The 27,700-nt window shown below is 36.0% G+C and overlaps 1 protein-coding gene and 1 non-coding gene across 2 annotated transcripts; one reads left to right on the top strand and one right to left on the bottom strand.

The window, feature by feature from the left end:
* The first annotated feature begins 16,565 nt into the window (after positions 1-16,565).
* On the top strand, positions 16,566-20,272 carry LOC107811508 (cytochrome P450 CYP72A219-like). The gene is made up of 5 exons (NM_001325875.1): positions 16,566-16,862; positions 17,535-17,752; positions 18,591-18,835; positions 18,983-19,367; positions 19,805-20,272. Exons 1-5 carry the CDS (start codon positions 16,595-16,597, stop codon positions 20,228-20,230), a joined length of 1,542 nt encoding a protein of 513 aa, NP_001312804.1. The 5' UTR covers positions 16,566-16,594; the 3' UTR covers positions 20,231-20,272.
* A 1,367-nt stretch (positions 20,273-21,639) lies between these two features.
* Positions 21,640-21,711, bottom strand: TRNAE-UUC (transfer RNA glutamic acid (anticodon UUC)). Its single transcript has one exon. It is a non-coding gene; the product is annotated as a tRNA-Glu (tRNA).
* Positions 21,712-27,700: the final 5,989 nt, after the last annotated feature.

Below are 27,700 nucleotides of genomic sequence, written 5' to 3'. Positions count from 1 at the left end.
GTAGCTCCAGTATCTTTTGTTCCAACTGTAAAACCAAATGATTTTGTGCCAGAGTACTCCGACCATTCGAAGTCTCGACATTCTCTGCATGTGTAGTGTTGTCTTTCCTGATATCACTCATATCATCCATTATGGCTTTTCCCTTGCTTTTAGGATCGCTTGGAGGAGGAGGAGGTGCGGGACCTCTAGATCTAGTATGATATGCTGATGATGCCAGTATGCACGAACCAACCTTATGGTATGGGAATAAACAAATAAAGAAAAGAAGAAAACAAAAAGGTAAACAAGTTAGTAAGGAGTATTAAAAGGATGTTTGTGGTATTAAAACACATATTGCGGGATTATAAATTCGCGTCCAAATTTGGAGACCTCATTATGCTCGAGCTAGGTCTAAGCGACATATAGATTTGGAGAAAATTGAAGTCAATAACTATGTCATTTCATTAATATGATAAATGAACCAAATCTCTACTAAAACGACAATAATGATAAAGAGTCACTAATGATATTTGTCTTATTACAACCAAAGTCTAAAACGAGTCTAGAAATGTAATAACCTGTTTTTATTTTAATAAAGAGAGAGTTATTAAGTACCTACGCCTAAGAGATTAAGTATTTATTTACATGCCTAGTGGGTTGAATCTATACATATACAATTAGTTAACCATTTAAAAGACTTTAAAAAAAATTACATTGGTTAAAAGTGGGCCAGGCCCTACCATTTATTACTGGCCACATGAGATGTCTAGGGTAAAGAGTAAGAGAAATATATGTACTTGGTTTATTTAAGAGAAGAACAGAGATGAGTGCTCTTCTGAAATTTGCGACGACGGCAATGCAGGAGAATATGGAGTATTGCTAATAGATTTATATTAGTCTTGCAATCATTATTTGAAGGGTTAAAGAATTACAAAGTGTATTATTTTTTTGTCGAGAAATTCAACAAGAAGCACCCTCGGCTATGTTGGAATTTCAAAAACCGTGAAGAAGGTGAATTCATGGAGCCAAACATTTGAATTCTTGGACAGTGGACCCTTAAGGGTCTTATTTGAGAATTTATAAATATATATATAATTCTAAATACCTACATGGATATTCCTCATCCTTTGTATTGGAATGCTACAACAACCCCTATGATATATCTTTGGATATTTGTGGCAACATGAATAAAACATTGGGACTGACATGGAGATCGAGATCACCTGAGGCACAAACCGGAAATTATCAGTTTTGTTTCCTTTAAGATTATAAGGTTTTGAATACTCATAGAACTGGAAGAAGTGAATTAGAGCTAACCTTTGAGATTGAGGTAGTTGGAGGTTGTCCAGTTGGTGTTTTTGTCGTTACAAGACTGGAAAACTTATTGTTTCGAGGTAAGTGAGACTTTAAGCTTTGATACTTGCTTTTTCAAAATCCGTTTTAAAAAAATGTTTTGTCTGTCTGATCCATGTGTTGGGACGAGCGTGTGCTTGGCAAAATCGGTGGTCTTTGACCAGCCGCAAATATATATTATTTTGTAAAAAGCTTAAATTGTTTAATAAGTGATTTGTGGTGTAGTGTGATGTGGCTTAGCTTTGTGCTATGGCATTGGGGCGTTAGAATTTATTTCTTCGCTGCCATAATATATATTGGGGCATCGTGTATGCTGCCATTATAGATTTGGGGCATTGTGTATGCCGCCGTTATAGATTTGGGGCATTGTGTATGCTGCCGTAGTAGATTTGGGGCATTGTGTATGTTGTCGTGGACTCGTTGGGGGTTTGGTTAATTTCCTGCACTGCCGTTAATGACAAGTCCTTAGTATAGATTTGTGTTGTGATATATATAGTGTTGTTGTTGAATAATTATTTGTACCTTATAGAGTAATTATATGGTAAAAGAATTTCTGTGCATATTATTTCTGTGCTCTTTGTGTGTTTGTATTTTCTAATATTTTTTCCAGAGGTATTCAGAGTGGCGGGTTGAGGATCTTACTGGGTTATATTTACGTATAACTCACTTTTTACCTGCATGTCCATGCAGATACTGTTGCTGAGAATGAAGATAGTGGCTAAGGAGTTCGCTAGAGTTGATTCAGTTATTGAGGTGAGCAACCACATTGTTCGTGGAGGCTGCGAAAAGAGTCTTAATTATTTATTCATACGATGTCTTTTGTAATTCTCTTAGATGCTCCTTGGTCTAGGGTGGGACTTGGGCTAGAATTTCATTGTAATGTTTTAAGATATTAATTGTTCATAATGGTTATCAGATTATTTGGATAATTATTTAGTTAATCAAATGCTGCAAATTAATGGCTAAGGTATGAAAGTATGGTTCGCCTGGTGGGTGGTGTTATCTGGGTGCCAGTTACGTCTAGGGGGTAGTTTGGGACATGACAAGAAAGCAAGTAAAACATCTTTCCTAATTTATTTGGTCCTAGAGGGACCTTCTCCATGCTTGGCCTTCTTTGCGGCATCAATCAGATTCCCCAGGTCGTGCATGTCCAACAGCAGATATGCCCTTGCTAGGAGACCTCCTTCATTACCATCCATGTTTTGATAGCCTGCAACCCTCCTTTTCATTTTCCCTTCAAGCTCCAACAACCCCTGCTCTAAATATTCCAACCTCTCTATTTCTCTCCACTCGTTGATTGCTTCCATGTCCACTTTATGCTGTTCCAAATGTCTGGCTTCAGACTCGAAAACCCTTTTCCGCAACATCCTGTATTTGACTTGTGCTTCAGCAGCGTCATCTACAACCCTATTCTTTAGATTAATTCCTGGCTTGGCATCCCCTGCTATATATCATCTACCAACCATGATGGATAGAAGTGCACATGGCCGGCATGATACCGATCTGGCAATTTGGTATCTTTCTCCAAAATGATCTTTTGATGCCACATGTGTTGTGCCTCAAAGTTGAATGGAATGTGTTCCCCTGGAAGTCTTCTTTGTACTGAACCATTTTGGAAACTTGTGGTATAACCGAATTTCTCCCAGTTTGCCTCATAACCCTGATAGGAGCATAAGGATAGATCCCCTCAATCCGATTAGCACTAGATGAGGGGTATCTCTCAACCTGATGATAAATTCACTGCTAGGGAATCACTCAAACATCTAATGTACCTTGTCAGTAGTCAGATTCCTGAAGAAATGTGCCCAGCTCATAGCATTTTCCGGTTGCGCAAACTTGTTTGGGATAAAAGTCATTCTCTTCGGATGGTGATAGGCTATGTGGTCATTCCATGGTCGTCGCAGAAGTTCTTGACATTATTCTCCTCTCTGAAGGTGTTCGAACAACCATACTAGCAGTAACAGATTATAACCCTCGAAATGCCTATACCCCTTTTTGCAATAGTCTAAATCCCGATACATATCAGCCAGAATCATAGGGACAATAGTGTAAGTTTGCCCCTCAATCCCCTCCATTAAAGTCTTGGTAACCATAGCTAGGCGAGTGTGGATCCTTTCTCCTTGTATTGGAAATACCAGCATCCCTAGAGAACAGACAATGAATACAAAAACTCGGCGGTGAGTCCAACCCAAAGAAGTGATGGCAAACTCATCATGGTAAAGGCGGTATGACTTGTTGTGCCCATAACGCTCATAGAGGAAATCAAATGGTATGTAAGACTTCTTCAAACAGACTAAATCATCATTTTTCCTGAAACTTATCATTTTCAAGAAACCTCGAGAAGTGCGGTTTTCCGGTACCAACAAACCAGGGCTATCCCATGGGAGCCTAGTGAAACCTCTTATTTCTTCTAAAAGGGGAGTCATTTCTATGTCACCAAAACGGAAAATGGCTCTCTTCTCATCCCAGAACATGGTGGCAATCTCAATTAATGCATTGTTTGGCTGAATGTCTAACATAGAGGGTAAATTCCCGAGGACTCTCTTCACATGGTTTTTTTCACGGTGCGATATTTTCCCACCAATCCAGCAGCAAAGGTGGGATATTTTGAACCATGGCGATCCTGGGGACTTCGTGCCTCATTTTTGCAAAACAAATAGAGTTAGCCCTTTCCCCTCCAGATTTGTTTATTTACACGTTAATGATCAACATATTGGCATGTTATCTCCAAAAAATGCATAGATCGTGATGGTGCTCGTTGGGATTAAGGAAATCCTGACGGACTTTGAACAAGGCTTGTCTTAGCGAGTTATTACGCGGACATCGTTCTAACTCATACTAGGTTTGGACATGATGCATACACAGTCAATATTAGAGTGGGGGTTTCTATAAGAGTCTAGACCGGTACCATCAAGCGGACAACTTGAGAGGGAAAAGCACGGAAACGTCGAATGCACCGCTGATCGACTAGTTTTACCGCAAATGAGTCTTTCCAAATTTAAAGGGTGATTTAGGAAGAGCACGGACACTCATCAAGTGCCACTATGGTATTAATTACACATGAGTGGAATATGATATGGACCATGCTTTATACAAAGATAAAACAACACGTTGTCAAATATTTTGCATGATGAAAATAGTAAATGCAATATTGAATGAGACGTAAAGACATAAAAGGAAAGAAAAATAAGAAAGAAGTTAGTTCGTGTAATAAGAAATTGTAATAAAGCGGACAATGGAGTTAGGGTGGGGAGAGACATGATGTTGTAATTCTTAAAAAATGTCTAAATGGAAACACATGTTATGACCAAATTGAGTAGAGACGCAAATTCAAATAAAGGTAAAATGGGGGAAAAGGTGTACAGGTAGCAATGAAATGGTAACGGGAGCGGGATATTCATGTAACAGCAATAATAAAGACACGTTTATCAGAGAAAACTAATTCATATAGACCAAGATCGCTTATGGTAAGAGTCTAAAAATATTCCCCAGCAGAGTCGCCACGCTGTCGCGACCCTTTTCTAGTGAAATCGGGTTTCGACATGTGACAACTTTTTTAAAGAAGGTGTTAAAAGAGAGAGTCGCCACTTAACGGGTTTGAGGTGTGTTTAGGCATCTATTTGCAAATAACTTTAGTTTAACCAGTTTGCGCTACCAAAGATTGGGTAAGGGCTCAAATTACCACAAAGAGAAGGTGTTAGGCACTCTTCGAGGTCCACAACTGTGGGTCCGGCCGAACTCAAATTATATGAATTGGTCCAAAACAAGAGGGAAAGACAAGAAGTTTGGGAAGTTTTATTAAACACAAATAAGTGATTTAAAGACAAAATGGAAGGGGGTCCTAATTTTTTTTAGCTTAAAGGATCACCCAATGCAACATAAATAATACTTCGCAACTCCCTCAAGATGGGGTGTTACTCGTATTATTTAGCAGACACAAACTATCATCTCCTGCTATCTGATTACTATCTTTAAGTTGTTACCTAAAGCGTACTAGTTGATTCTAAGTCATACCTTATGCGTGCACTACCCGTCCCATATTTATGATCCATGAGGTGTTTGGACCTCTATTTTGGGGGGTTAGACTTAACTAAGGTTGCTCAAAATGAAAAAACTAGGCGACATACAAACCAAGTTAGACGTCATATAAAAGCAAATAAGTGCTCAAGTTATCCTCCACACTTAGACAATAAATACACGCAAACAAATTAGGCATTTGACAGTTTCAGAATTGAGACGAGCTAAAGTCATTAAGCCCTATAGGCATGGCTTCTATGCAACCTTGGAATTCAAACATGCAGGCAGTTTTAGATGCAAGGTGCTATTTTAGAGGCATGCTTTCCGAATAACTATATATTTTAGGAAATATGGTATTGCGTACTGATTACTAGAATTACAGATTAAAGTGTTTAAACCTATAGACATGATATCTAGGTGCAGTAGTTGGCAGTGATAACCATGGAAGATATTCAGAGTTACTTAGCTTGATCATATAGGCATATTTTCTAATAATGGTAATGAAACAGTGTTTGAAGGTTCAATAATTAGCACTTAAAAAAGCGAGTGGGATTATCCTATAAGCAGGATTTCTACAATTAGCGAGTGAAACTGGTTTTATCTCCTATAGGCATATCTCCTAAGTGAGTAATTATAACAACAACACATAAAACCAATTAAGACCATATAGGCATGATTTCTAAAATGAAGAATTATAGAACTAATATAATCCTATGATCGTGGTATCTAGTGAATATGTTGCAATTGAAAGATTGGTCATTTTTATTTCCTATGGGCATGCTATCTAGCAATCATGCAGAAGCAGAATATGTTGAACAAATTGAACATTGAACTCTTATAGGCAGGTTATCTAACACACATAGAAGCAGAATATGTTCGAGTAAATTAAACACCTATAGGCAAGATTTCTACCCATTTCATGCAAATATCAAAGTAAACCCATTTTTCCAATTTTACTAACACCCCAATTATTATTATAGAATTATTACAGGACCAATGAATGAAATAATTGTGGTAGGCCTTAGGCAGGCCCAAAGTATACCCGGTCAGGATAGGCCTTCAATTTTAAGTCCACTTAGTTTACAACAGCCCAGAAAATGATCTCCACAGCCGAAATCCAGTTGCCATCAAAGATTCAGAAAACAGCCATGTACACAAGCCCATTGGCTCATTCAGTAGGCAGAAAGGGGGTACAATGGAGCATTTAGGACATAGTGCCAAGGAACCTTAGACCCTAGTGTGTCAGAGTTCACAAGGGTCTCAAAATGGACCCTGAGCAGTGCTCACACTAGGAGGTTAATAGAGGAGATTCAGGGAATGAGTAAGGACCTTGTCCTAGTGTGTTAGAGTTCACAAAGTCTCAATTGGACCACGAGCAGTGCTCATACTATGGAAGTCAATGATAGAACCTAGGTAGCTTTAGCTTTCAGCCGGCTAAGAATGAGAACTCACAAGAGCCCAGGTAACAAGTGAAAGAGAGTAAACTAAGGTTGAGAGACAGCATTGAAGGATAAAAACATAGCCAAGTTGAGCACATAGAGCAAATAATCGAATAGGCTTTAGGTTTTAAGAACAGACTTAGCAAAGATTTAGAAGAACAAGTTCAACACCTAGTGCATAAGTAGTCACACATTAACAAAATAGGTTTGCAGAATTGGTATACGCACACTCATAATTAAGAAAAGGTTCAAATTATGTATAGGTGCTAGTGTTATAAGAAGGAATCATATTGATTGGCAACAGAATTTAAATAGGATGAGAACATATTATTGCAACTACTGTGAAGTAAAGACATGCTAGAAGCATACTAATAAGGAACATGATCAAACATGCTACATAAGCAGGATATCATCACAGCCAAATTCAGAATAGGACAGGAAACAGACTGATGCTATATGGTTAATGTATATATTCATGCTTTGAACACAATCAACTAGTCTATTAACAGGGATACGAATCATGTAAGTAAAGCATGTTCAAGTAATAGGATTGATAGCAAACAACAAAGAGATGCAAAGGTCCTAAACATCAGTAAGTTGCAACACATAAGTCGAAGAGAATCTAATTAACTCAAATTAGTTTTAGGCATTTTTTAAATTACCAACATAATGAAGTCAAAGGTTAAAGAGACCTAAAACTGAAGTAAAGCAATCAGAATTGCACACAAGAACAACCCAAAAAAATATATTAAACTACAACCTCCAGAAGTGAAAACATGTGCAAATCCCAAATACATGGGAATGAAACTACGAGGTCCAGTAACTTACTAGTTAAGCGAAAATACAAGAAAGAACAAAAATGCATAGTATTCTAAATATCAACGAAGAGCAATAACCCAGAATTTCAGTGGCTTTGGCTTTCAGCCGGCCAAAAATCAAAGTATAGAACGAGATAATGAAGGAATAATATAATAGAGCTTTAAATTTTAGTGAGATTATAGCAATTCAGGTATGTCTTTAATAAGAATGGAGAGGGGTTTATATAGTAGTAGAAATTGAATAAGTAAACAAGGAAATATTGTAAAATCAAACATAAATAAGGAAGCAATAACATACAAAATCAATAAAAAATTGGATTTTGGGAAAAATAGGTAAACCCTAATTTTTTAAGGAAAGCAAATATTACCTCAAAATACACAAAAATAGTAACATAGGACGAATATAGAGATAATAACACTTAAAATAAAAAAATCGAACCAATTTTGATTTGATTTAAAGAGATCCGAAAACCCTAATTTTAGGGTAAGTAAGAATCAACAAAAAATACACAGAGATTCATACCCATAATACAACAAAGGATGAATATAGACGGAATAGCAGAAAGGTTAAGGATTTGAACCGATTTCAGTTCGATTTTGATGAGATTTGCTTGCCATGTTTAGGCAAGCACCATAAGAGAGTAACCAATACCAAGAGGAGGTCGTATATGGCAAGCAATAGCAGTCAAATCCCATGTTTGGTGGGATTAGGAGAAGGATTTGGGGGAAGACAGTTAGGGTTTAGTTGAAGAAGAAGAGGGGGGTTTGAGAGAATATTAGGGTGGCGGACGGTGATAAATGGCTAGGGTTTGGGGGGTTTGGTTAATTAAAAGCGGAGGGAAAGATGTGGGTCGTTGATCTTGAAAGATCAATGGTTGGAATTAAAAAACAAACGGGGCGGATTAAAATAAAATGGGTACCGCTCGGGTTGAGTATGGTCTGGGCTAGGGGTTATTGGGCTAGTGTATGGGGTAATTGGGCTGAGGTTTGGGTAATTTTAGGTCCAAAAATAGGTTTAGAATTAGGCTATTATTTAAATATCCAATATTTAGCAAAACTAATTTATAAAAATAGTTAATAAATAACGAAAATATTATTTGTGCACTAAAAATGATTAAGAATAATTACTTAACATTATAAAATATAAATAGTCATTTTCTGCATAAATAATGTAATTATACATTAATATGGGCTATTATTGTAAAAATATACAATTAGCCCTAAAGATGCAAATATAATTAAAATGCAGTAAAATATTTTAAAACATACATGTTGGTGTAAATGATGAGTTTGGGATGATTAAATCACCATAAAAATAATTTAAAGGATAATTATTGGGTATTTATACAATAAAAATACAAAAAGAAATTGACTTAAAACCTTTTAAAATTATGTAAAATGCCTGTATAGGTTTATAAACTAAATGATGATGCAAATATACTATTTTTAAAGTATATATATACAATTTAAAAATTTGAGGGACATATTAGGTATCAACATTGACCAAATCGGCACATGTCATTCTAGTGGCAGTTACCTATTTTTCAGAGTGATTAGCTGAGATCTACATCAGTGAGATCATCCGTCTTCATTGTGTTCCCGTTTCTGTCATTTTAGATCGAGGTACACGTTCACCTCGCACTTTTGGAGGGCTGTACAGCATGAGTTAGGCACGCGGGTTGAGTTGCGCACAGCATTTCACCCCAGAAGGACGGGTAGTTTGTGCACTATTCAGATATTGGAGGATATGTTTTGCGCTTGCGTTATGGATTTCGGGGGTTCTTGGGATTAGTTCTTGTCACTTGCAGAGTTTGCCCACAACAACAGTTTCCAGTCGAGTATTCAAATTGCTCCCTATGAGGAATTGTATGGGAGGCGGTGTCGTTTGCCAGTTAGTTTGTTCGAGCCGGGAGAGGCTCGATTGTTGGGTACCGATTTGGTTCAAGGTGCCTTGGATAAGGTCAAGATTATTCAGGATCAACTTCGCACAGCTCAGTCTAGCAGAAGTGTTATGACGACCGTAGAGTTCGTGATGTTGCATTCATGATTGGAGAGAGGGTATTGCTTTAGGTTTCACCCATGAAGGGTGTGATGAGTTTCGGAAAGAAGGTCTAGTTGAGCCCTAGGTATATTAGACCCTTTGAGATTATTGAGAGAGTGGGTGAGGTGGCAAACAGGCTCTCATTTTCACCTAGTTTATCAATAGTCCATCCAGTGTTCCATGTGTCTCTTCTCCGGAAGTATCATGGTAATTTCAGCTCACGGTAATCCATCTCATGTGTTAGATTTCAGCTCAGTCCAATTGGACAACGATTGACTTATGAGGATGAGCTGTTGGCTATTCTAGCCCAGCAGGTCTGGTAGTTGAGGTTCTTTAGCTCGAGCGTAGTGGAGAGGTCAGTCAATCGAGGCAGCCACGTGGCATTCCAAGTAAGACATGCGAAGTAGATATCCACACCTTTTCACCAGTCCATGTACCTTTTCATGTCCGTCGAGGATAAACGTTTGTTTTAGAAGTGGAGAATATAATGAGCCGATAGTTCATTTATAGTTTTACCCATCATTTTTGTGTTTCAAGACCTTAGGTAGCTCCGTTTAGCCTTCCTCAATTTGCATGCACATTCCGTATTTTTTCTGAAAAAGTTTTATGTGAAAAATCTATGAAGATGTGGAATTTAGCTTTAAAAACACATTTGAGTTGATTGCGGTCAACATTTTGTGTAAACAAACCCAAATAAGTATTTTGATGGTCCTGATTGGTCCGTATTGTGATTTGAGACTTGGGCGTATGCCCGAAATCGAATTCAGAAGTCCCTAACTTGGTTTAACGTAATTTGTTGAAAACTAGCAATTTAAAGAATTCTTAAGTTTGACCGTAGATTGACTTTGTTGCTACTGGACTTGGATTTCGGTTCTGGAACTTGGTATAGGTTCATTTCAGTATTTATGACCTAGCTGCAAAATTTGGTGCAAAACGGAGTTGATTTAACGTGATTCGGACGCCCGGTTGTAAAATTGAAAGTTCTTAAGTTTCTTTGAAAATGTCATTCATTTTGGTGTCTGATTCGTGGTTCTAGGTGTTATTTTGATGTTTCTGTCACTCGAGCAAGTTCTTATGATGTTATTACACTTGTGTGCATGTTTGGTTTGGAACCCGAGAGACTCAGGTGAGTTTCGTGTAGGCTACGGACCATTTGAACTTAGAAAGAATGGTTGGTTTTGGCTATTTCTGATATCTGGTATCATGCGCTTCACAATCACGAAGCTTCTCTCGCGATCACAAAGGGGAATTTGGGCTTGGGAGGAGTTTCTTCTTCGCGAACCCGAGGAGCTGGTCGCGAATGCGAAGTAATGGGGGGTTTAACCTTCGCGAACGCATAGGGTTATGGTGTCCTAGGAGGGAGCCTGTCATTTACCCTTCATGAATGCATCACTGATCAAGAACATGAAGGCAGGGGAAGTAATCTTTCGCAAACACGAAGAGTGGCTCGCAAATGCGAAGGCCATTGGTCGCTGCTGCTTCGCGAGCGTATCAAGTGCCTCGCGAAAGCGATGAACACCTGGCACCCAGACTTTAAAATGTTTCAAACACGGGATTTCACCCATTTTTCACCATCTTCTCATTAGAGCTCGGCCTAGAGGCAATTTTGAAGAGAAAATTCATCACCAATTCATAGGTTAGTGTACTTTAACTCGCTTTCTTCCATTTCCTTCAATACCTATTGATTCTAACCTTGATTAATGCTCATTCATGGTAGAAAATTAGGGATTTGGGTAAAATTGGAGTGTTTTGTAAAATTGAGATTTAGACCTCAAACTGAGGTCGAATTTCGAAATTAATTGCATAATCAGGCTCAGGGGTGAACGGGTATTTTGGTTTTGGTCCGAATCTCGGGTTTTTTCTAAGCGATCCTAAGGTTGACTTTTGTTTACTTTTTGAAAAAAGTGTAAAGAGCTTAGCTTTATGTATTGTAATTGATATTCCTCGCATTGATTGTTGATATTAAGTCGATTTTGGCAAGATTCAATTGGTTTGGAGGTGAATTGTAGAGGAAAGGCCCCGGTTGAGCTTTGATTTTCTTGTGAGGCGAGGTAAGTTATTGGGTCTAACCTTGATTTGAGGGAATTAGGAATCCTTGAGCTATGTGCTATATGAATTACATGTGTAGCAGCGTATATGCGAGGTGACGAGTGTATATACGCCATCAAAATACCTATTCCCATGATTTCCCGTATTTTGTTAATTATTTCATTCTGTGTCTTATATGTTACATGCTTTAATTGCTTCCTATGCCTTAACTTGCTACTTGCCACTTATTTCTCTCATATTAAAATGTTTCTTCCATGCTTCCATGATTAATTGTTACTTGCCTTAAATGTCTTACTTATACACTTTAATTGTCATATATTTGACTTGTCTTGTTGCTTTGTATTAATTATATTCCTTGATTTGGTACGAGGTCCCTTTATGGCTTTTCTTTCATATACTTTAATCGTAGTGATTCTTGAGAATTGAGTTGTTGAATTGATTTCATTTATCAATTTTGTTTATGGATCGGATTGCACGCCGTAACAGGTGGAATAAGGGAAGATTGATATTGATATTATGGATCGGGTTTCACGCCACAACGGGTGGAATAAGGGAGGATTGATATTGATATGGTGGGATCGGGTTGCACGCCGCAACGGATTTTATATGTGATTTTGATATGGTGAAATAATGGAGGATTATGATATTGATTCTGATTATATGGTGGGATCGGATTGCACGCCACATCAGATTTAATTGTTATTCCTGATATTGAAATTGTGAAATAATGGAGGATATTGAGTTTACGGTGGGATCGGATTGCATGCCACAACGTATTGTGTGTTTTGTATTCCTTATTACATTGTGTTAGCTTTCAGTCTTTTCATACGAGATTCTGAGGACCGGTGTTTCTGGTTTTACGGATTTCGAGGATTGAGCTTATTTTTATCAGTTAAAAGCCTTACTTTTCTTTGTTCTCTTCCTGTTATTATTATTATTATTATTATTATTATTATTATTATTATTATTATATTATTATTATTATTATTATTATTATTATTATTGGCGTATAGGTTATTGTAAGTGACCCACCTTAGCCTCGTCACTACTTCGTCGAGGTTAGGCTCGGCACTTACAGAGTACATGGGGTCGGTTGTACTCATACTATACTCTACATTTCTTGTGCAGATTGTGGAGTCAGTCCTAACGGCGGTCAGTAGATTGCTAGGATTGATTGCCAGACGGAGACTTGAGGTACAGCTGCTCGGCGTTCGCAGCGCTGAAGTCCCCTTCTACTTTATCCTAGATGTTTATTTCATTTCAGATAGTTTTACTTTCATTCAGACCACTAAATGTATTATTTTAGTCGTTTGTGCACTTGTGACACCAGTTGATTGTATCTAGATACCGATGATATTTTGGTTGTTCACTCTATTTTAGATTTATTTTAGTTATTTCGGTTCCTTGATTACTATTTAATTTGAACTGTTAAAAATGGATAAAAACTATTCTAACATTGGCTTGCCTGGCAAGTGAAATGTTAGGTGTCATCACGGTCCCGAGGGTGGGAATTCCGGGTCGTGCCACTTTAGCATTCACATCAATAGTAATTTCTGAAAATAGTGGAGCAGAAGAACAACAAGTGGTTTAAATAAAAGGAAATTGGGAGATTTTGGATTACTTAACTGATCAAGGGGTAATTTTTAAAAGTTTGCTGATGGTAAGGGTAAATTTGGCCGGATAGTATAACGAAGGTTAAATGTCGATAATATTCGAAAGTAAAGAGGTTTATTTGGCCCTTTTCCACACACAAAAAAAATACTTTTGGCTAAAAAAAAACTTGACTAAATATGCTATATATCAAAGACAATGACATACTTTTCAGTATGAATTTAAGTTATATACCAGGTAAATAATTTTTATACTTATAATTTAATCTGTTCAAGCAGGTTTTTAGGACCATTTATTTTAGGTTTACTAATACATGTTACGGGTATTACATAGAGTTGTATACAAACCTTTTAATAATTTGTTTGTGAATATTTTGTTGCCATCAGTGTATTATGCGAACATAAAACTCTTTTCCTATTCCCTGCATGAGTTCACGAAAGTTAATAATAGGCCAGACAAAATGATAACCAAGTAGCACTAGAAGAGTCTTATCAACCCATGGTTTCCCTAGGAAGCGGAGATGGAAGTTTTCTCAATTCCAGAACTTCTTTGTATGTTGGTTGCAAGCTAGAGGAGTACTTCACTCATAAGGATTAACTAGTTTAGCCACAAAGATTAAACTTGTGCCATTATCTTGTTCATGGGTACGTACGTAGATATAACTGATGGAGGAGAATTTTTTTATTTGTTGCAGATGACAATGATCTTGTACGAGCTAGACTTTAAGGCTACACCCCCAGGCCAGTAGTATCAATTACCCGGCGGTCTAATGAAGACACTGTATTAGGAGAATTATCTCTACCAGCTGGCATCCTAGTCTCTTTGCCAGTGATCTTGTTGCATCATATATGATGGAGAGATATGGGGCAAAGGAGTTCAAACCAGAGAGATTTCGAGGAGGATTATCAAGTGCAACATAGGGTCAACACACATATTTTCCCTTTGGTTGGGTGCTCCCAAGTCCATATTAACTAGTACTAGTGAAAGATGACTTGTTATATGTTTAAGTGAGCTCTTGCAGCTTATAAATCAGGATCCACTAGCATTATAACTCTATCTGCTAATCTTTGTTAATTTTTTTCTTCTAAAGCAAGTGCTATTAATTAGTAAGGGCTAAATTAAATGAAATATGTTCTTTTTATACATACTAGTCTCTAAGAACGTGCGTTGCACGTTTAACCTAAAATATTTAGCATGTAAAGTGTATCATAAAATGATAATTGTTAACGGTACACATTTTAGAGCTTCCTCTGAGCTTTAAAATGTAAATCAAAACATACAAAAGTAACAGTTTGTTATTTGACGTCAGAAAATCTAATAAACGCCAATTTTATTTTTCTGACATAATACTTTTATTTAATGCTAAATACATACATGAACAATAATAAAACATGCATATAATCATCATACTATATTATAAGTGTGAAGTCAAAAATTTAAAGTTAAATTACTAAATTACCCATTAAAAGTTGAGTGACCTTTTTATCCTTTAACAATTAAATTATTCTTTCAAAATCTTCTAAAGTTTGTACTTTACAAACATAAGAATTGTTCAAGTTCCTTTAAGTGAATAAGAGTTCACAACCCAAGAGCATATCGTACAAGGCTTTGTATTTGATAATACAAATCATACTTATCAGTTTTTTATGCCTACATTACCGGTGAATATATTTTTTATTATGTGATACATGACTTCTTAAATTAAGCTTCACGTAACTGCAAAAATGTGTGCATGCATGCATGCGGGTGTATGTGATTCCCTTTTTTTGATAGACTATTGACTATATAATAGGACGACTTTGATTCTTAACAAAATCTTCTATTTCATTTAGTGATATCATGTATTAATTTTTATTGTTGTCATGTGTAAAAAGTCATATAAATAATACAACTATTGTAATGAGCTACAAACTAGATCTCCTTTGGATAACATACCTCGGTATGCACTCACATGAGCTTTTACCTCTACATTTCATGATTCATTAGTATTCCATTGTTTATCAATTTTCTTTAGGATTTAAGAAAAGGGAAAAACAAATTATTTGAATAAGGTTAATAAAGGATACTACCTAATTAGGCATAACAGAAAAGAACATGTAAAGAATATAACAATATGGAAACATTAAAGATTAAAGAACACTCAAAGCTATGCAGAAATTCAACAAAGAGATCGATTGGCCTACCTGATATAACGATAGAAGCTTTAATGGAGTAGTGAAGGAAAAGATGAAATGCAACGTGATTCTTTTGAAAAAAAATCTGATTGTTGTGTGCGTGAGCCATGTCCTGGTTGCTTATATGACATTTAAGTGAAAAATGGTGTGCATATTGGATTTGGGTCCAAAGAAATAGGACAACCTCTTCCGTTAGAATTTGAAAAGTCAATTATCTATGGGAATTGCAAAAATCGATTGGCTATTGAAGACATGATATGGTACGTGCATAGTAATTCTAAAACATTCACTCAGAAAACGTGTGCATAACTGCATATGATGTTAATAAATTCACTGGATATTAATGTAAAGAACAAACTTTAGAAGATTTTGAAAGAATAATTTAATTTAATTGTTAAAGAGTAAAAAGGTCACTCAACTTTTAATGGGTAATTTAGTAATTTAATTTTAATTTTTTAGTTTCACACTTATAATATAGTACGATGATGTTATACCTTCGAAGCCACACATTTGAACTAAACAGTGAAGTCATGCGATATATTCAAGAAAATGAGAATTAATTTATTAAAAATGGATAGACCAAATTCTCACATGTACCTTTTATTATTACCACCTTCTTTTTTTATGTCAAAGATCAGAAGCTATGCGCAAATTCTCATTGTATCTCGATTGTTCTTAACGTTCGATGGCTATTCATTTGCCTTCGGGTAGCACCACTAATCTTCAGGATCGGGATTAAAAAAAAAATCATTTTCAGCACAATTGTCTGTAATACCTTTAATAGATTTAATTTGGTGTCCTTCTTACACAAAAAAAGTTAAGGCCAGATAAAAAATGAGATTAATACCATATATAAGATCTTTTATTAAATAAATAAAATGTTGCCACTTATGGTGTTTTCCAGAAGAAGAAAAAATACATATTATCATCATGAAATGTGTGGCTATAATAGTCAGATACGCAATTAAACCTCAGATATTTGCCTTTTCACGTCATTGATGACGACTTCATTTTGTTTTCTTCCCCACGAAAATGGTAGATATGATATGGAGGGCAGTAGGGGAAGAATTACTGGGACAAACCTAGAGAGTGAAAATGGACGCACTACTTCAAATGACAGTAACAGCATCTTGTGCTGCCATAGTAATTACTCTGCTGGTGTGTATATGGAGAGTGCTGAACTGGATTTGGTTCAGACCAAAGAAATTGGAGTTGTTGTTGAGAAAACAAGGTTTGGAAGGAAATTCTTACAAGGTTTTGTATGGGGACATGAAAGAGTTTTCTGGGATGATTAAGGAAGCATACTCAAAGCCTATGAGTCTATCTGATGATGTAGCACCAAGACTGATGCCTTTCTTTCTTGAAACCATCAAAAAATATGGTATGTTTTTGCAAAATCATATCACTTCTTGGGTAGTTATAGGTAAATTTCTTGATAAATGTTAATTTGCAATAGTAAAAATAGTAACTAACCTGCTGCTATAGTAGTTTTCTGGGAAGATTTAGGAAAATCATTCACTTTTCCACCCTAGATGTTGCCTATTTGCTTTTGGATTATCAAATTGGTTTGGTTGTATTCAAGCATTCATTGTGAATTGTGATTAATGAAGCTGAATAAATAGAAAAAATGATCATATCAGTTAGTCCTATAATAATCCAAATTATACCTACCATTATTCTAATCAAACAGATTAAAGGTCAGCCCGGTGCACTAAGCTCCCGTTATGCGCGGGGTTCTGGGAAGGACCCAGACCATAATGGTCTATTGTACGTAGTCTTACCCGCATTTCTGCATGTGGCTGTTTTCACGGCTCTAACCCGTGACCTCCTGGTCACATGGCAGACTTCCCTTATAATCAAACACGCCAAGGCTCCCCTTATAATCAAACAGATTGTTTTTTTTTTTTTTTTTGAGCATCTAATTGATGAACTTCTAACGAGCCTTCTTCTCCTACTTTCTTTATCTTTTGAAGACTCTCTTCATTTATTTCTTTTTGTTTGCATAAGTGTTCTTTTCTAAATTTGTAGTATTTAATCCTGAAACTGCTTGCAGGAAAAAGATCCTTTATATGGTTTGGTCCAAGACCACTAGTATTGATTATGGATCCTGAGCTTATAAAGGAAGTACTCTCAAAAATCCATCTGTATCAAAAGCCTGGTGGAAATCCATTAGCAACACTATTGGTACAAGGAATAGCAACCTATGAGGAAGACAAATGGGCCAAACATAGAAAAATCATCAATCCCGCTTTCCATCTAGAGAAGCTAAAGGTTTTGTCACTGCTTTCCTTCCTCTCTTTAGATTGGTTTGCTTGTTGTTGCATTTTTCTTTTATTTTTCTTGAGTCGAGGGTCTCTAGGAAACAGCCTCTCTGCCTTATTAAATGTAGGAGTAAGGTCTGCGTACACACTATCCTCCCCAAACCCCACTTGTAGAATTCCACGGGATTTTTGTTGTTGTTGTTGTTATTATTATTATTGCTAGATAAATGAATTCTGATAAGTTGTGAATAGCTACTACATCCAGTGCTCGTCTTCTCGCAAGTATCTTTTTTCTGGGAATATGGTCAACCAAGAATTATCATGTTCGTGATTCTTCATCCACCATTCAATAAAATGTTTACTCTTGCTTCTCTGGCTACTGTCCGGCTAAAGATTTCTTTCCGCTTTAACCTGTCTTCCTTATCTTCTAATCTGGGCGTGCATATGACTATCTCGAGTGCTTTCTCCTACCTAGCTTGCTTTAGAAAAGCAGAGGAGGATTTTATGGTTGTAATATGTCGAATCTCGTCTGGTTCATCTTTTGTCAAGACTCTTTTGCGTAAGTTCCTTAACTTGCACAGGGCATTTAGTCCATGTGGCTCTTCGTGCATCCAGAGAGGACTACATTCGTGGGATAATGTCTTCGATGTATTACAACAAAATGGATCTCTTTATTATAAAGGGATTCGTCATCCTGACCTAGCTTCCCCTTAATTGTTATTTAAACACTCTTTCTTTTCATTGAGCCAGCAACTTACACTAGATGGAGATGGTACCACGTTGTATTTGTAATTCTGTACAAGTGTCGCGTCATTGACATTTTTCCTCTTTCACCATTTCTCGGACAGCTTATGCTTCCAGCATTTCGCTTAAGCTGTAGTGAGATGCTGAGCAAATGGGAAGACATTGTTTCAGCTGATAGCTCACATGAGATAGATGTATGGTCTCACCTTGAGCAATTGACTTGCGATGTGATCTCTCGGACAGCTTTTGGCAGTAGTTATGAAGAAGGTAGAAAGATTTTTGAACTTCAAAAGGAACAAGCTCAGTATCTTGTGGAAGTTTTCCGCTCCGTTTATATCCCAGGAAGGAGGTAAATTGATTTGCGTAAGAAGGAAATTCAACTTGATTAATTAATTCTTACTCTAGTGAATGCATGATAATTTATAAATGCACATCTGTTTCCCATCTTTCTTATCTAATGCCTTCTAATTTTCTGGTTTATATAACTACTTCAAAGATTTTTGCCAACAAAGAGGAATAGAAGAATGAAGGAAATAAAAAAGGATGTCCGGGCATCAATTAAAGGTATTATTGATAAAAGATTGAAGGCAATGAAAGCAGGGGACACCAATAATGAGGATCTATTGGGTATATTACTGGAATCGAATATTAAAGAAATTGAACAGCACGGAAACAAGGATTTTGGAATGAGCATTGAAGAAGTCATTGAAGAATGCAAGTTATTCTATTTTGCTGGCCAAGAAACTACATCAGTGTTACTCCTATGGTCTCTAGTGTTGTTGAGCAGGTATCAAGATTGGCAGGCACGGGCCAGAGAAGAAATCTTGCAAGTCTTTGGCAGTCGAAAACCAGATTTTGACGGATTAAATCATCTAAAAATTGTAAGTACTCTAGTTGGTTGGTTCAATTTCTATGCCATGGGTATGAACTCTGATTGTTATTGCTATTGCTTGAGTGCTTTTATTTGAAAAGACTAGTCCTTTGATACTAATGTTTGATACTGGACTAGAAGATGCCATGTGTGAATTTCTTTTGATAATCGGTGGGGTTCAGTGTGAGTCTTGAACTCGGGATGCTTGCTTTGATACCATGTTGAATTGTCTGACCATCTTTAAGCTATTAGAGATAACACGTTTTTAATTAATTATGTTTTCAACAGTGAGGATGATCTCATTATCCAAACTTCTCTCTATGTTGGTTACAAGCCAGAGTACTCTCCCCTATATAGGAATTAGTTTGGCCACAAAAATCTACTGACCTTTTACATGTCTTGTTCATACTAATATAACTGATGGAGGAGCATTGTAAATTGTTGCAGGTGACAATGATCTTGTACGAGTCTTTAAGGCTGTATCCCTCACTAATAACACTTACCCGCCGGTGTAATGAAGACATTGTATTAGGAGAACTATCTCTACCAGCTGGTGTTCTAGTCTCTTTGCCATTGATTTTGTTGCATCATGATGAAGAGATATGGGGTGAAGATGCAAAGGAGTTCAAACCAGAGAGATTTAGAGAAGGAATATCAAGTGCAACAAAGGGTCAACTCACATATTTTCCATTTAGCTGGGGTCCTAGAATATGTATTGGACAAAATTTTGCCATGTTAGAAGCAAAGATGGCTCTGTCTATGATCCTGCAACGCTTCTCTTTTGAACTGTCTCCGTCTTATGCACATGCCCCTCGGTCCATAATAACCGTTCAGCCTCAGTATGGTGCTCCACTTATTTTCCACAAACTATAATTTTGGTACTTCTACTAATATTTTAGGGTTTATTCAGACTCAGATACATGCTTCAACATGGTTTTAGAGCATCAAGATTTACATATAAACCGTGCGACTTTATCATATGAGATTATGATGTTGGATTACAGCAGGAGCAGAGCTACAGTCGAAGCTGGTCAGTTGAGCATACTTAAACAAAAATTATACTGATTTAGTCAAATATTATTTTATCGATATCCTTGAATACCTTTGTCGAAATTTCTTTATAGCAGCATACCTTTACCCTCGCTGGAATGTTCATTGCGCTAAAGTCCCACGTCTGAGTTATTCTCCTCTACAACCCCTCCCCCCCCCCCCCAAGAAAACATTATTTTGCTGCTGCTGGATCAATATGATTAGTTTAAAAAGTACTCTTTATCACTTAAAGCCAGCAACAATAAAAAAAAACACTCCTTAAAGATTGTCTGAAAAAAGGCAAAGGCATACTTACTTTTATGAAAGATTGCAGAGGTTAAGGGATATGAATAATCTAATCAGAAAGAGTGTTTGGAAATTTCTTATAAAATAGCTTTAGAATAAGTATCTTTAACAAAATAATTAAACTTTCTATGGAATTAGTCCACTCAGATCAATTAAATATTAACTGTACCAAAAAAAACCGATAATACACCGATAACAACAACAATCCCCAGTATAGCTTTAGAATAAGTATCTTTAACAAAATAATTAAACTTTCTAAGGAATTAGTCCACTCAGATCAACTAAATATTAATTGTACCAAAAGAAAAAGCTGATAATACACTTATAACAACAACAACAACTCAGTATAAACTGTTTCCAGTAGATTCTCGGCATCCTTTCCCGGATGACTCGAACGCATAACCTCGCCGTTGGAAGTGGAGGGTGCTTACCATCAGAGCAACCCACCATGTCATACACCGATAACTTTTATGTCAATTAAAATAAATCAATTTCATCTTCAATCAAGTAATCTTCCTACACCAAATAAACTAAATGCATATACAGAATTGAAGATTTCAGGATTCATGAATGCAGTTTTTTCTTTGGGAATTTTAATCGTTTTCTCCGTTCAGCAAATTTTAAACGATTGATTCCGAAAATATTCTTTTCCAAGTTTTCATTTCCTCTCTCAAAAAGTTTCAGTTAGTTTTATTAGCATCCAATTATTAAAACAGATCTAGATATCCAACCACTTGAAAATCCACGAGAAGGAGAAATGTCAATAAAAAGTGCTGATATCTTCCTAGGACTACCCATCAACTCCATCCTTGGCTGCACAACACTACGGTCTGAAACATCACACAAAAAGAAGGTTCTAATTTTTCTAATGAAAATATAAAAACATTTAAATTCAGATTTTAGGGATTATTGAAGAATTCGCCAAAAGAAGTCAAGAAAAAATTAATTTCCGTTACCGGGAATCGAACCCGGGTCTCCTGGGTGAAAGCCAGATATCCTAACCGCTGGACGATAACGGATTCTGCTTATGAGTCTCTAATTTATTTATTTATTGTTAAACTTTAATAGACGAGAGAGTTTCGGTTCCTAGCCTAACCGGACACCGGAGAAATAAGATGGTTTGGAAAATATTTGAGCAAGAATCAATTATCTTGAGACAACAACATATCTAGTGTATTCTTAAAAGTGACGTTTGGAGAGGGTAGAATGTATGCAGTCCTTACACCTTCAAGAAGGCAAATCAATTATCTTGAGACGATATAATAAATCAATTGTCAATATTTTATCGCTGGTTTAGGTAAAAATTGCACGGGGCGCCCTATTTGGTCGCCCACATTTAACCTATACCTATATTTTTTAAAACTTTTAACTTGTACCCACTTTTTAAATAACTTCAGCCCCCTTTCTCCTCCTTCGTTTTCTTCTTCTTCTTCTTTCTTCTGCTACTGTTGGTGCTGCTATGGAACTTCAGTTATTAAAATTTTGTGTAGACATATTTGGTTCAATAATAAGACGAAAATTTTCTTACACTACTGTATTCCAGTCAAAAAATACGAATGGATCTGCAAGTGGTCATTATTTGGCACCATGTCCTTTTTCACCCTTAACTTCAGGCTGAAGTGAAAGCAATTCACCACAAATTTAGCATCTTGCCGATGACAAGGAAACACCAAGTTCCTTGTATAGTTGTATGCAATAAGAAATAAAATGTTCATTGCTTATATAGTGCTGAAGTTTTTACAAATGAACTAAATAACTTCAGCTCTAGAGCTGATGTTCGCCAGTTACAAAACAAAAACTTCAGCTCTAGAGCTAAAGTTCGCCAGTTACAAAAACAAAAACTTCAGCTCTACTGCTGAAGTTCGCCAGTTACAAAACAAAAACTTCAGCTCGTTACAAAAACAAAAACTTCAGCTCTAGAGCTGAAGTTCGCCAGTTACAAAAACAAAAACTTCAGCAATGCAAATAGAGAATAAAACTTCAGCTATTATGCTTAAGTTCAGCAATTACAAACAAAAACTTCAGCACACTTGCTACTTCAGGCCCGTCTACTAGAATGCTGAAATTTTGCGTGATTGTCTTTGCTACTTCGGCCCCGTATGCTAAAGTTATGCGAAAAAGCGGGTACGCTTGCAATTTTTTTTACAAAGCGAGCACAAGTTAAAACGTGACACAAAAAACGAATATAGATGCAAATCTCCTGGTTTAGATCTATGCTATTAGCTTTACTGGACAAGATATTAATTAGTAAATAACTGATGAGGGGCAATAACCTTATTATTTATTAGTTACTTGAATAATCATATCATTAGTAATCACCAGGTGCACATTGGATCATTGGAGTGCGTCTCGCTCGAAACTAGTTTATAAACAGGTACTAGTAGTAGTAGTAGTACAAGAATTCCTCTTGTCTATTATTACTCAAATTTGTTGCCTATAAAATATAAATGTGCTACTAAGGTATGTGAAAATCAACTTAACTATTATGAAAGAGTTTAATTGGTGACAAAGGCTTCAAAACTTAAGCTAATGGGTGAAGATTAATAGTATTTCGTATGTAGACAAGCCATAGCCCTATACTCAAGATTCTACTTTAGATGAAGCACAATAGTACTCTTATTCTTACTTCGCATTCAGTGTTTACACCAAATCAATAAATTAATTAATTTTAACTGTAATAATTAAAACAAAAATATGTGGCATTTAATCATCGTTAAAAAATAAATATGTATATGAAAAATATACATATCTTATATTCATATAGAAAATATCAAGTGTGCATAAATTGTTATTGTCTTTTTATTGGACCGCAAACCCATAAAAGATATTAGATATTTGTACAGTGGCATTGCCGGTTACTGCAGATCTGAAACTTGCGAAATATAGGTCAATTTCCCAGGAAATCAACCACCATTGCTAGGGGTATATAGGTTGGATTGGTTCGAATTTTTCAATTACCAAATCAAACTAATGGTGTCGGATTTTTAAATCTATAAATCAAACCAAACCAACAAAGTCGGGTTTTTTAATCTAGATTTTTCTCGAGTTTTCGCTTTTTTTCCGGCGAAGCCTTCATAGCACAAAATTTGTAACTTGTGCTGCAAATATTTCTTAATAAGATACAACTATATAATGTATTTTTCAAGAAAATAACATAATAATATGTAAAAATTTATAGCATTATACTCAAATATTCAATAACAAAAAATAGTAAAATTACATAAAGTTGATATTGCTAATTAATAAGTCATAGTGAAAATTTACATAAGCTAAAAATACTATATAGGTCATTCTAAAATAAGTATAGTTAATAAGTATTATTTAATTACATAAATATGCATTAAAGAAAAAGATAAACTGAGTTGTGCATTTTCATTATAAACCAATATCCAATAAAAAAAAATAGGTATCCAACATTATCATCATTCCTAGCATTGAATTGAATTCTTTTGTTAGGATTAGTATTGCTTTGAACTTTTTTTGAGTTACTACATTTATGGGCTATAAAATTTATTTACCATTCAAGAATGTTAAGTCCAAACTTGAAATAATATGTTAAAAGATAAAACTAAGAAAAAGTTTAATAAATATGTATAAATTACATCACAATAAACATCTTATCTATGTGCTTAAAATATTTTTATAAATTATATAAATGAACTATTGGGTTGGTTGGTTTCCGTTTGACTTTTTTTTGTTAAAACTAAATCAAAAACTAATTGTGGTCTGATTTTTTTTTTTCAATACCAAATCATAATCGATTTTTTTTTCTTCGATTTGACTCAAATTATCGGTTTTGTACGGTTTATCGATTTTTTTAAACACCCCTAGTTTAAAATAAGAGTTGAGTGGTATTCCATATTCGATTGAGTTGCTTGAGAACCTAAGGCAGCAAATTTAAGTGTGGCCAACTTACAACGAAGTGTTTTAGTAGTTTCGTACATATTTTGAGCGATAGGGATAGTTAAAATTTATATAACCAACTTCAATTTGTTGGAAATTAAGACTTAAACATTGTTGTTGTTTTTGTAATTCCATTATTTAGAAAGTCACGTGGAAAAATTAGAACATCATAAGATGTAACGCTAGAGTATGAAATTAGCGACGTGTATAATTCAATTCAACTTCCTTATTATGATGTCCTTTTCATGCTAGTAAAATAGACCACACATCTATTGTTTTTCAATTGTTTTTCCTGTCAACTTTGTGATCCAAACTTAAGACATGGAACAAGTTGTTAATTAGACAATCAAATTAATGCGCCTAACATGGTCCACCCCTGATAAGCTGAGCCTAAAAAGTATAAGGAGTCGTACAGATTACTCTACACTATTATTTGGGGGTTAAGTCCAAGAGCAAAAGTCAGATGTAATTGGGGGTAAGTGATTCCTGTTCATATTATTTGTCTTTTAAAGTTATTACACGCCCTATAAAATTGTGTTTTTCTCAAATAAGAAATCTACCATGAATATTTGACGAGGGATAGTTGGCCAATTATGCGCTGAATCATAGCACTACGCTTTAGAATATAAAGAGTTGCAAGATTCTTATGCTTCACATCAGTAAACGATCAGCCTCTGCTTTAATTTTGTCACATATAAACTATCTTTCAAATTACTTTTTTCTTCATATTCTATTAAAAACCTATGCTTTTTCTTGCTGATTGGGCCACATGTTACGTTAATAGAGCAGCAGAATACCCAAAAAAAAATGCCTCTTTTAGTTTTTAATACATATTCCCTACTACTTACTCACTAATTGGCTAGCTATGTTGTGTGGACTCTGTAATGAATCAGCAGCACATTCCACCAGTACCTAGACGCGGTACTAGAGAGAGGCATTTGCCAAGTCACTTAGACCACTACGTGATCCCCAATCCAAAAGGGAATGTTGTATCTGTCAAGCCGTTAGAGAAGGGACAAGAATTGCTTGGCAAGCAATAGCATATATAGCAGCAACAACAATTAGAATAGGTGCGGATGAAGTTTGCTTTTTATTTCATTAGCTACCTTGTAGCAGTATGGAACCTCTCGTCTCTTGTTTTTCATTTACTTTTGTTCACTGTTTCTCCTTGTTTTCCCTAAGAATTGAGGATCATATAGTGTTACCATTCAGCTCAATTGAATATCAGATTCATTGACCCTCCTTCTACAAATGAGTGACGGTGCACACAATACTCAGGCTGAAATCTTTGCACGAATATCGCTCTATTTCTAGTACTATTTATTTGCTTTTCAATCGGGCTAAGCTCTGTCCTCCATTTCACAAGACTAAGCCTTGTCTTGTTAACATCATGACTATTGCATATCATGGGCTAAAATATCTCCAATCTATCTAAAGGAGTCATAGTCTAAAAGGCATCATCCTCATAGCTGGAAGACACCATGCCATGGTCTGAGGATCCCTCAGATTTGCATATCATTATTCAAAGGCATCATGATTCGGAGACACCATTTATCATGGTCCGAGAACATCATTTCATGGCCTGCGAATCTCTCACCAAGCAATTCATGGCCCAGGACATCATGGTCTGAGGACGTCATCCCTAACCGTCCGAAGACAACATTCATAGTCCAACGGGAACTTGCATCATGTTTAAATTTACGCACAGTATACGCTTGTATTGCTTTTATTTGCAGGTAGCCCGGCGAGCGACGGCTATCCCAGCAGGAGCAATCCCACACCGGTTCTCCCAGTCATATCAATCCTAACCTCTTCTGTAAATCGTTCACTCATCCAGCCCTAGACATTGCGTCCGTTATTGTAATGACTACACCGGTATACTTCGCCGATGACTCTGGAACTACATATGGCCTGATTCCTGTAAAACCAGGGATATGTAGGCAGCTCAGAAACCAGGGTGCGGCCTGAATCTCTCTAACCATTTCGCTCGGTCAAAATTGGTCATCATATCTTTACCCGACAAACTCTTTCATCCTTTCCGGGTAAAGAGGACAGTTGTTGATACCCAAATTTTTCCAAAAATATTTTGAATTTGCATATATAGCTTCAAAATCATGCATTAATAGTAATTGATATTTTTTCATAATTTTTCTATATTTTTTATTAATTTTATCCACCATTTTATTTCAATAAATAATTATAAAAATTGCATTACAAATGATTTCAAAAGCATTTCTTGGTTTCATTAATTATTTTTGGTCCTATTAAGACCAAATTATTTCACAATTAGCCAAATTGGCACTTTTTGGCTATAATTGCAATAATTTTGCAATTATAGCCCAATCATATGATTTTATAATATTTTTATCCAGAAATTAATCGTTTGTATTTTAAAATATTAAGTAATCATTTTTAACTATTTTTATGCGTGAAATTCATTTTGTACAATTATCAGCTATTTTGTAAATTATTTTATTTAATTTAATTGGGTGTTTAACAAATAGCCATTTTCATTTCAGTTATAGTCTAATTACATCTAACCCAAACCCAATTAAAACAGCCCAAACCCCAGGCATATTCCATCAAAATTACCGAACCCAATCCCTGGTCCAATCTGGACCGTTAATCAATTCTAATCAACGGTCCAGATCCCCCTTTCCATAATTAACCTAATAGTCCACCCCCAAACCCTCATTCTCTCATCACTTTCCGTCGTTACATCTCTCATCTCTTCCAAGACTCTCTCTGCTAAACCTATGCTCCTACTCGCCCGCCGTTGGCTCGCCGGTATCAATGGAGGTCTCACCACCATCCTCAGCCCCATGGCTCCTTCCTATGCCGGTTTGTTGCTGCCTTGAGGTCCTCAAAGGAACCAGAAGGCGGTTCACTTGCCTCCCATGGTTTTTCATGACATTCGCCGGCCGTTCATGGTCGTCCGAGCATGATTCCACCATCTTCGGCTAGAACTTGTGGTTTCTAGGCCTAGTCTCTCTATCTCCAGGTTATCTCTCTCTGAAACCCTAACTCATCTCTTGACTTCTCAAATCTGTAACAGATCTGAGTATATTTTGAGTTATTTTACTATTTTCTTAACGATTTCTCCGA

Source organism: Nicotiana tabacum, chromosome 10 (assembly GCF_000715075.1).
Source record: "Nicotiana tabacum cultivar K326 chromosome 10, ASM71507v2, whole genome shotgun sequence".
Lineage (NCBI taxonomy): Eukaryota > Viridiplantae > Streptophyta > Magnoliopsida > Solanales > Solanaceae > Nicotiana > Nicotiana tabacum.
Note: the sequence above shows the minus strand (reverse complement) of the source record. Positions and strands in the feature narration are given on the sequence as shown.

Bases quoted from the DNA above. Each gene is read 5' to 3' on its own strand.
- LOC107811508 (NM_001325875.1), top strand. From the start codon at position 16,595: ATGACAGTAACAGCATCTTGTGCTGCCATAGTAATTACTCTGCTGGTG. The intron at 17,753-18,590 runs GTTTTGTCACTG...TTTCTCGGACAG, and splicing joins TCCATCTAGAGAAGCTAAAG to CTTATGCTTCCAGCATTTCG. The intron at 19,368-19,804 runs GTAAGTACTCTA...AAATTGTTGCAG, and splicing joins GATTAAATCATCTAAAAATT to GTGACAATGATCTTGTACGA.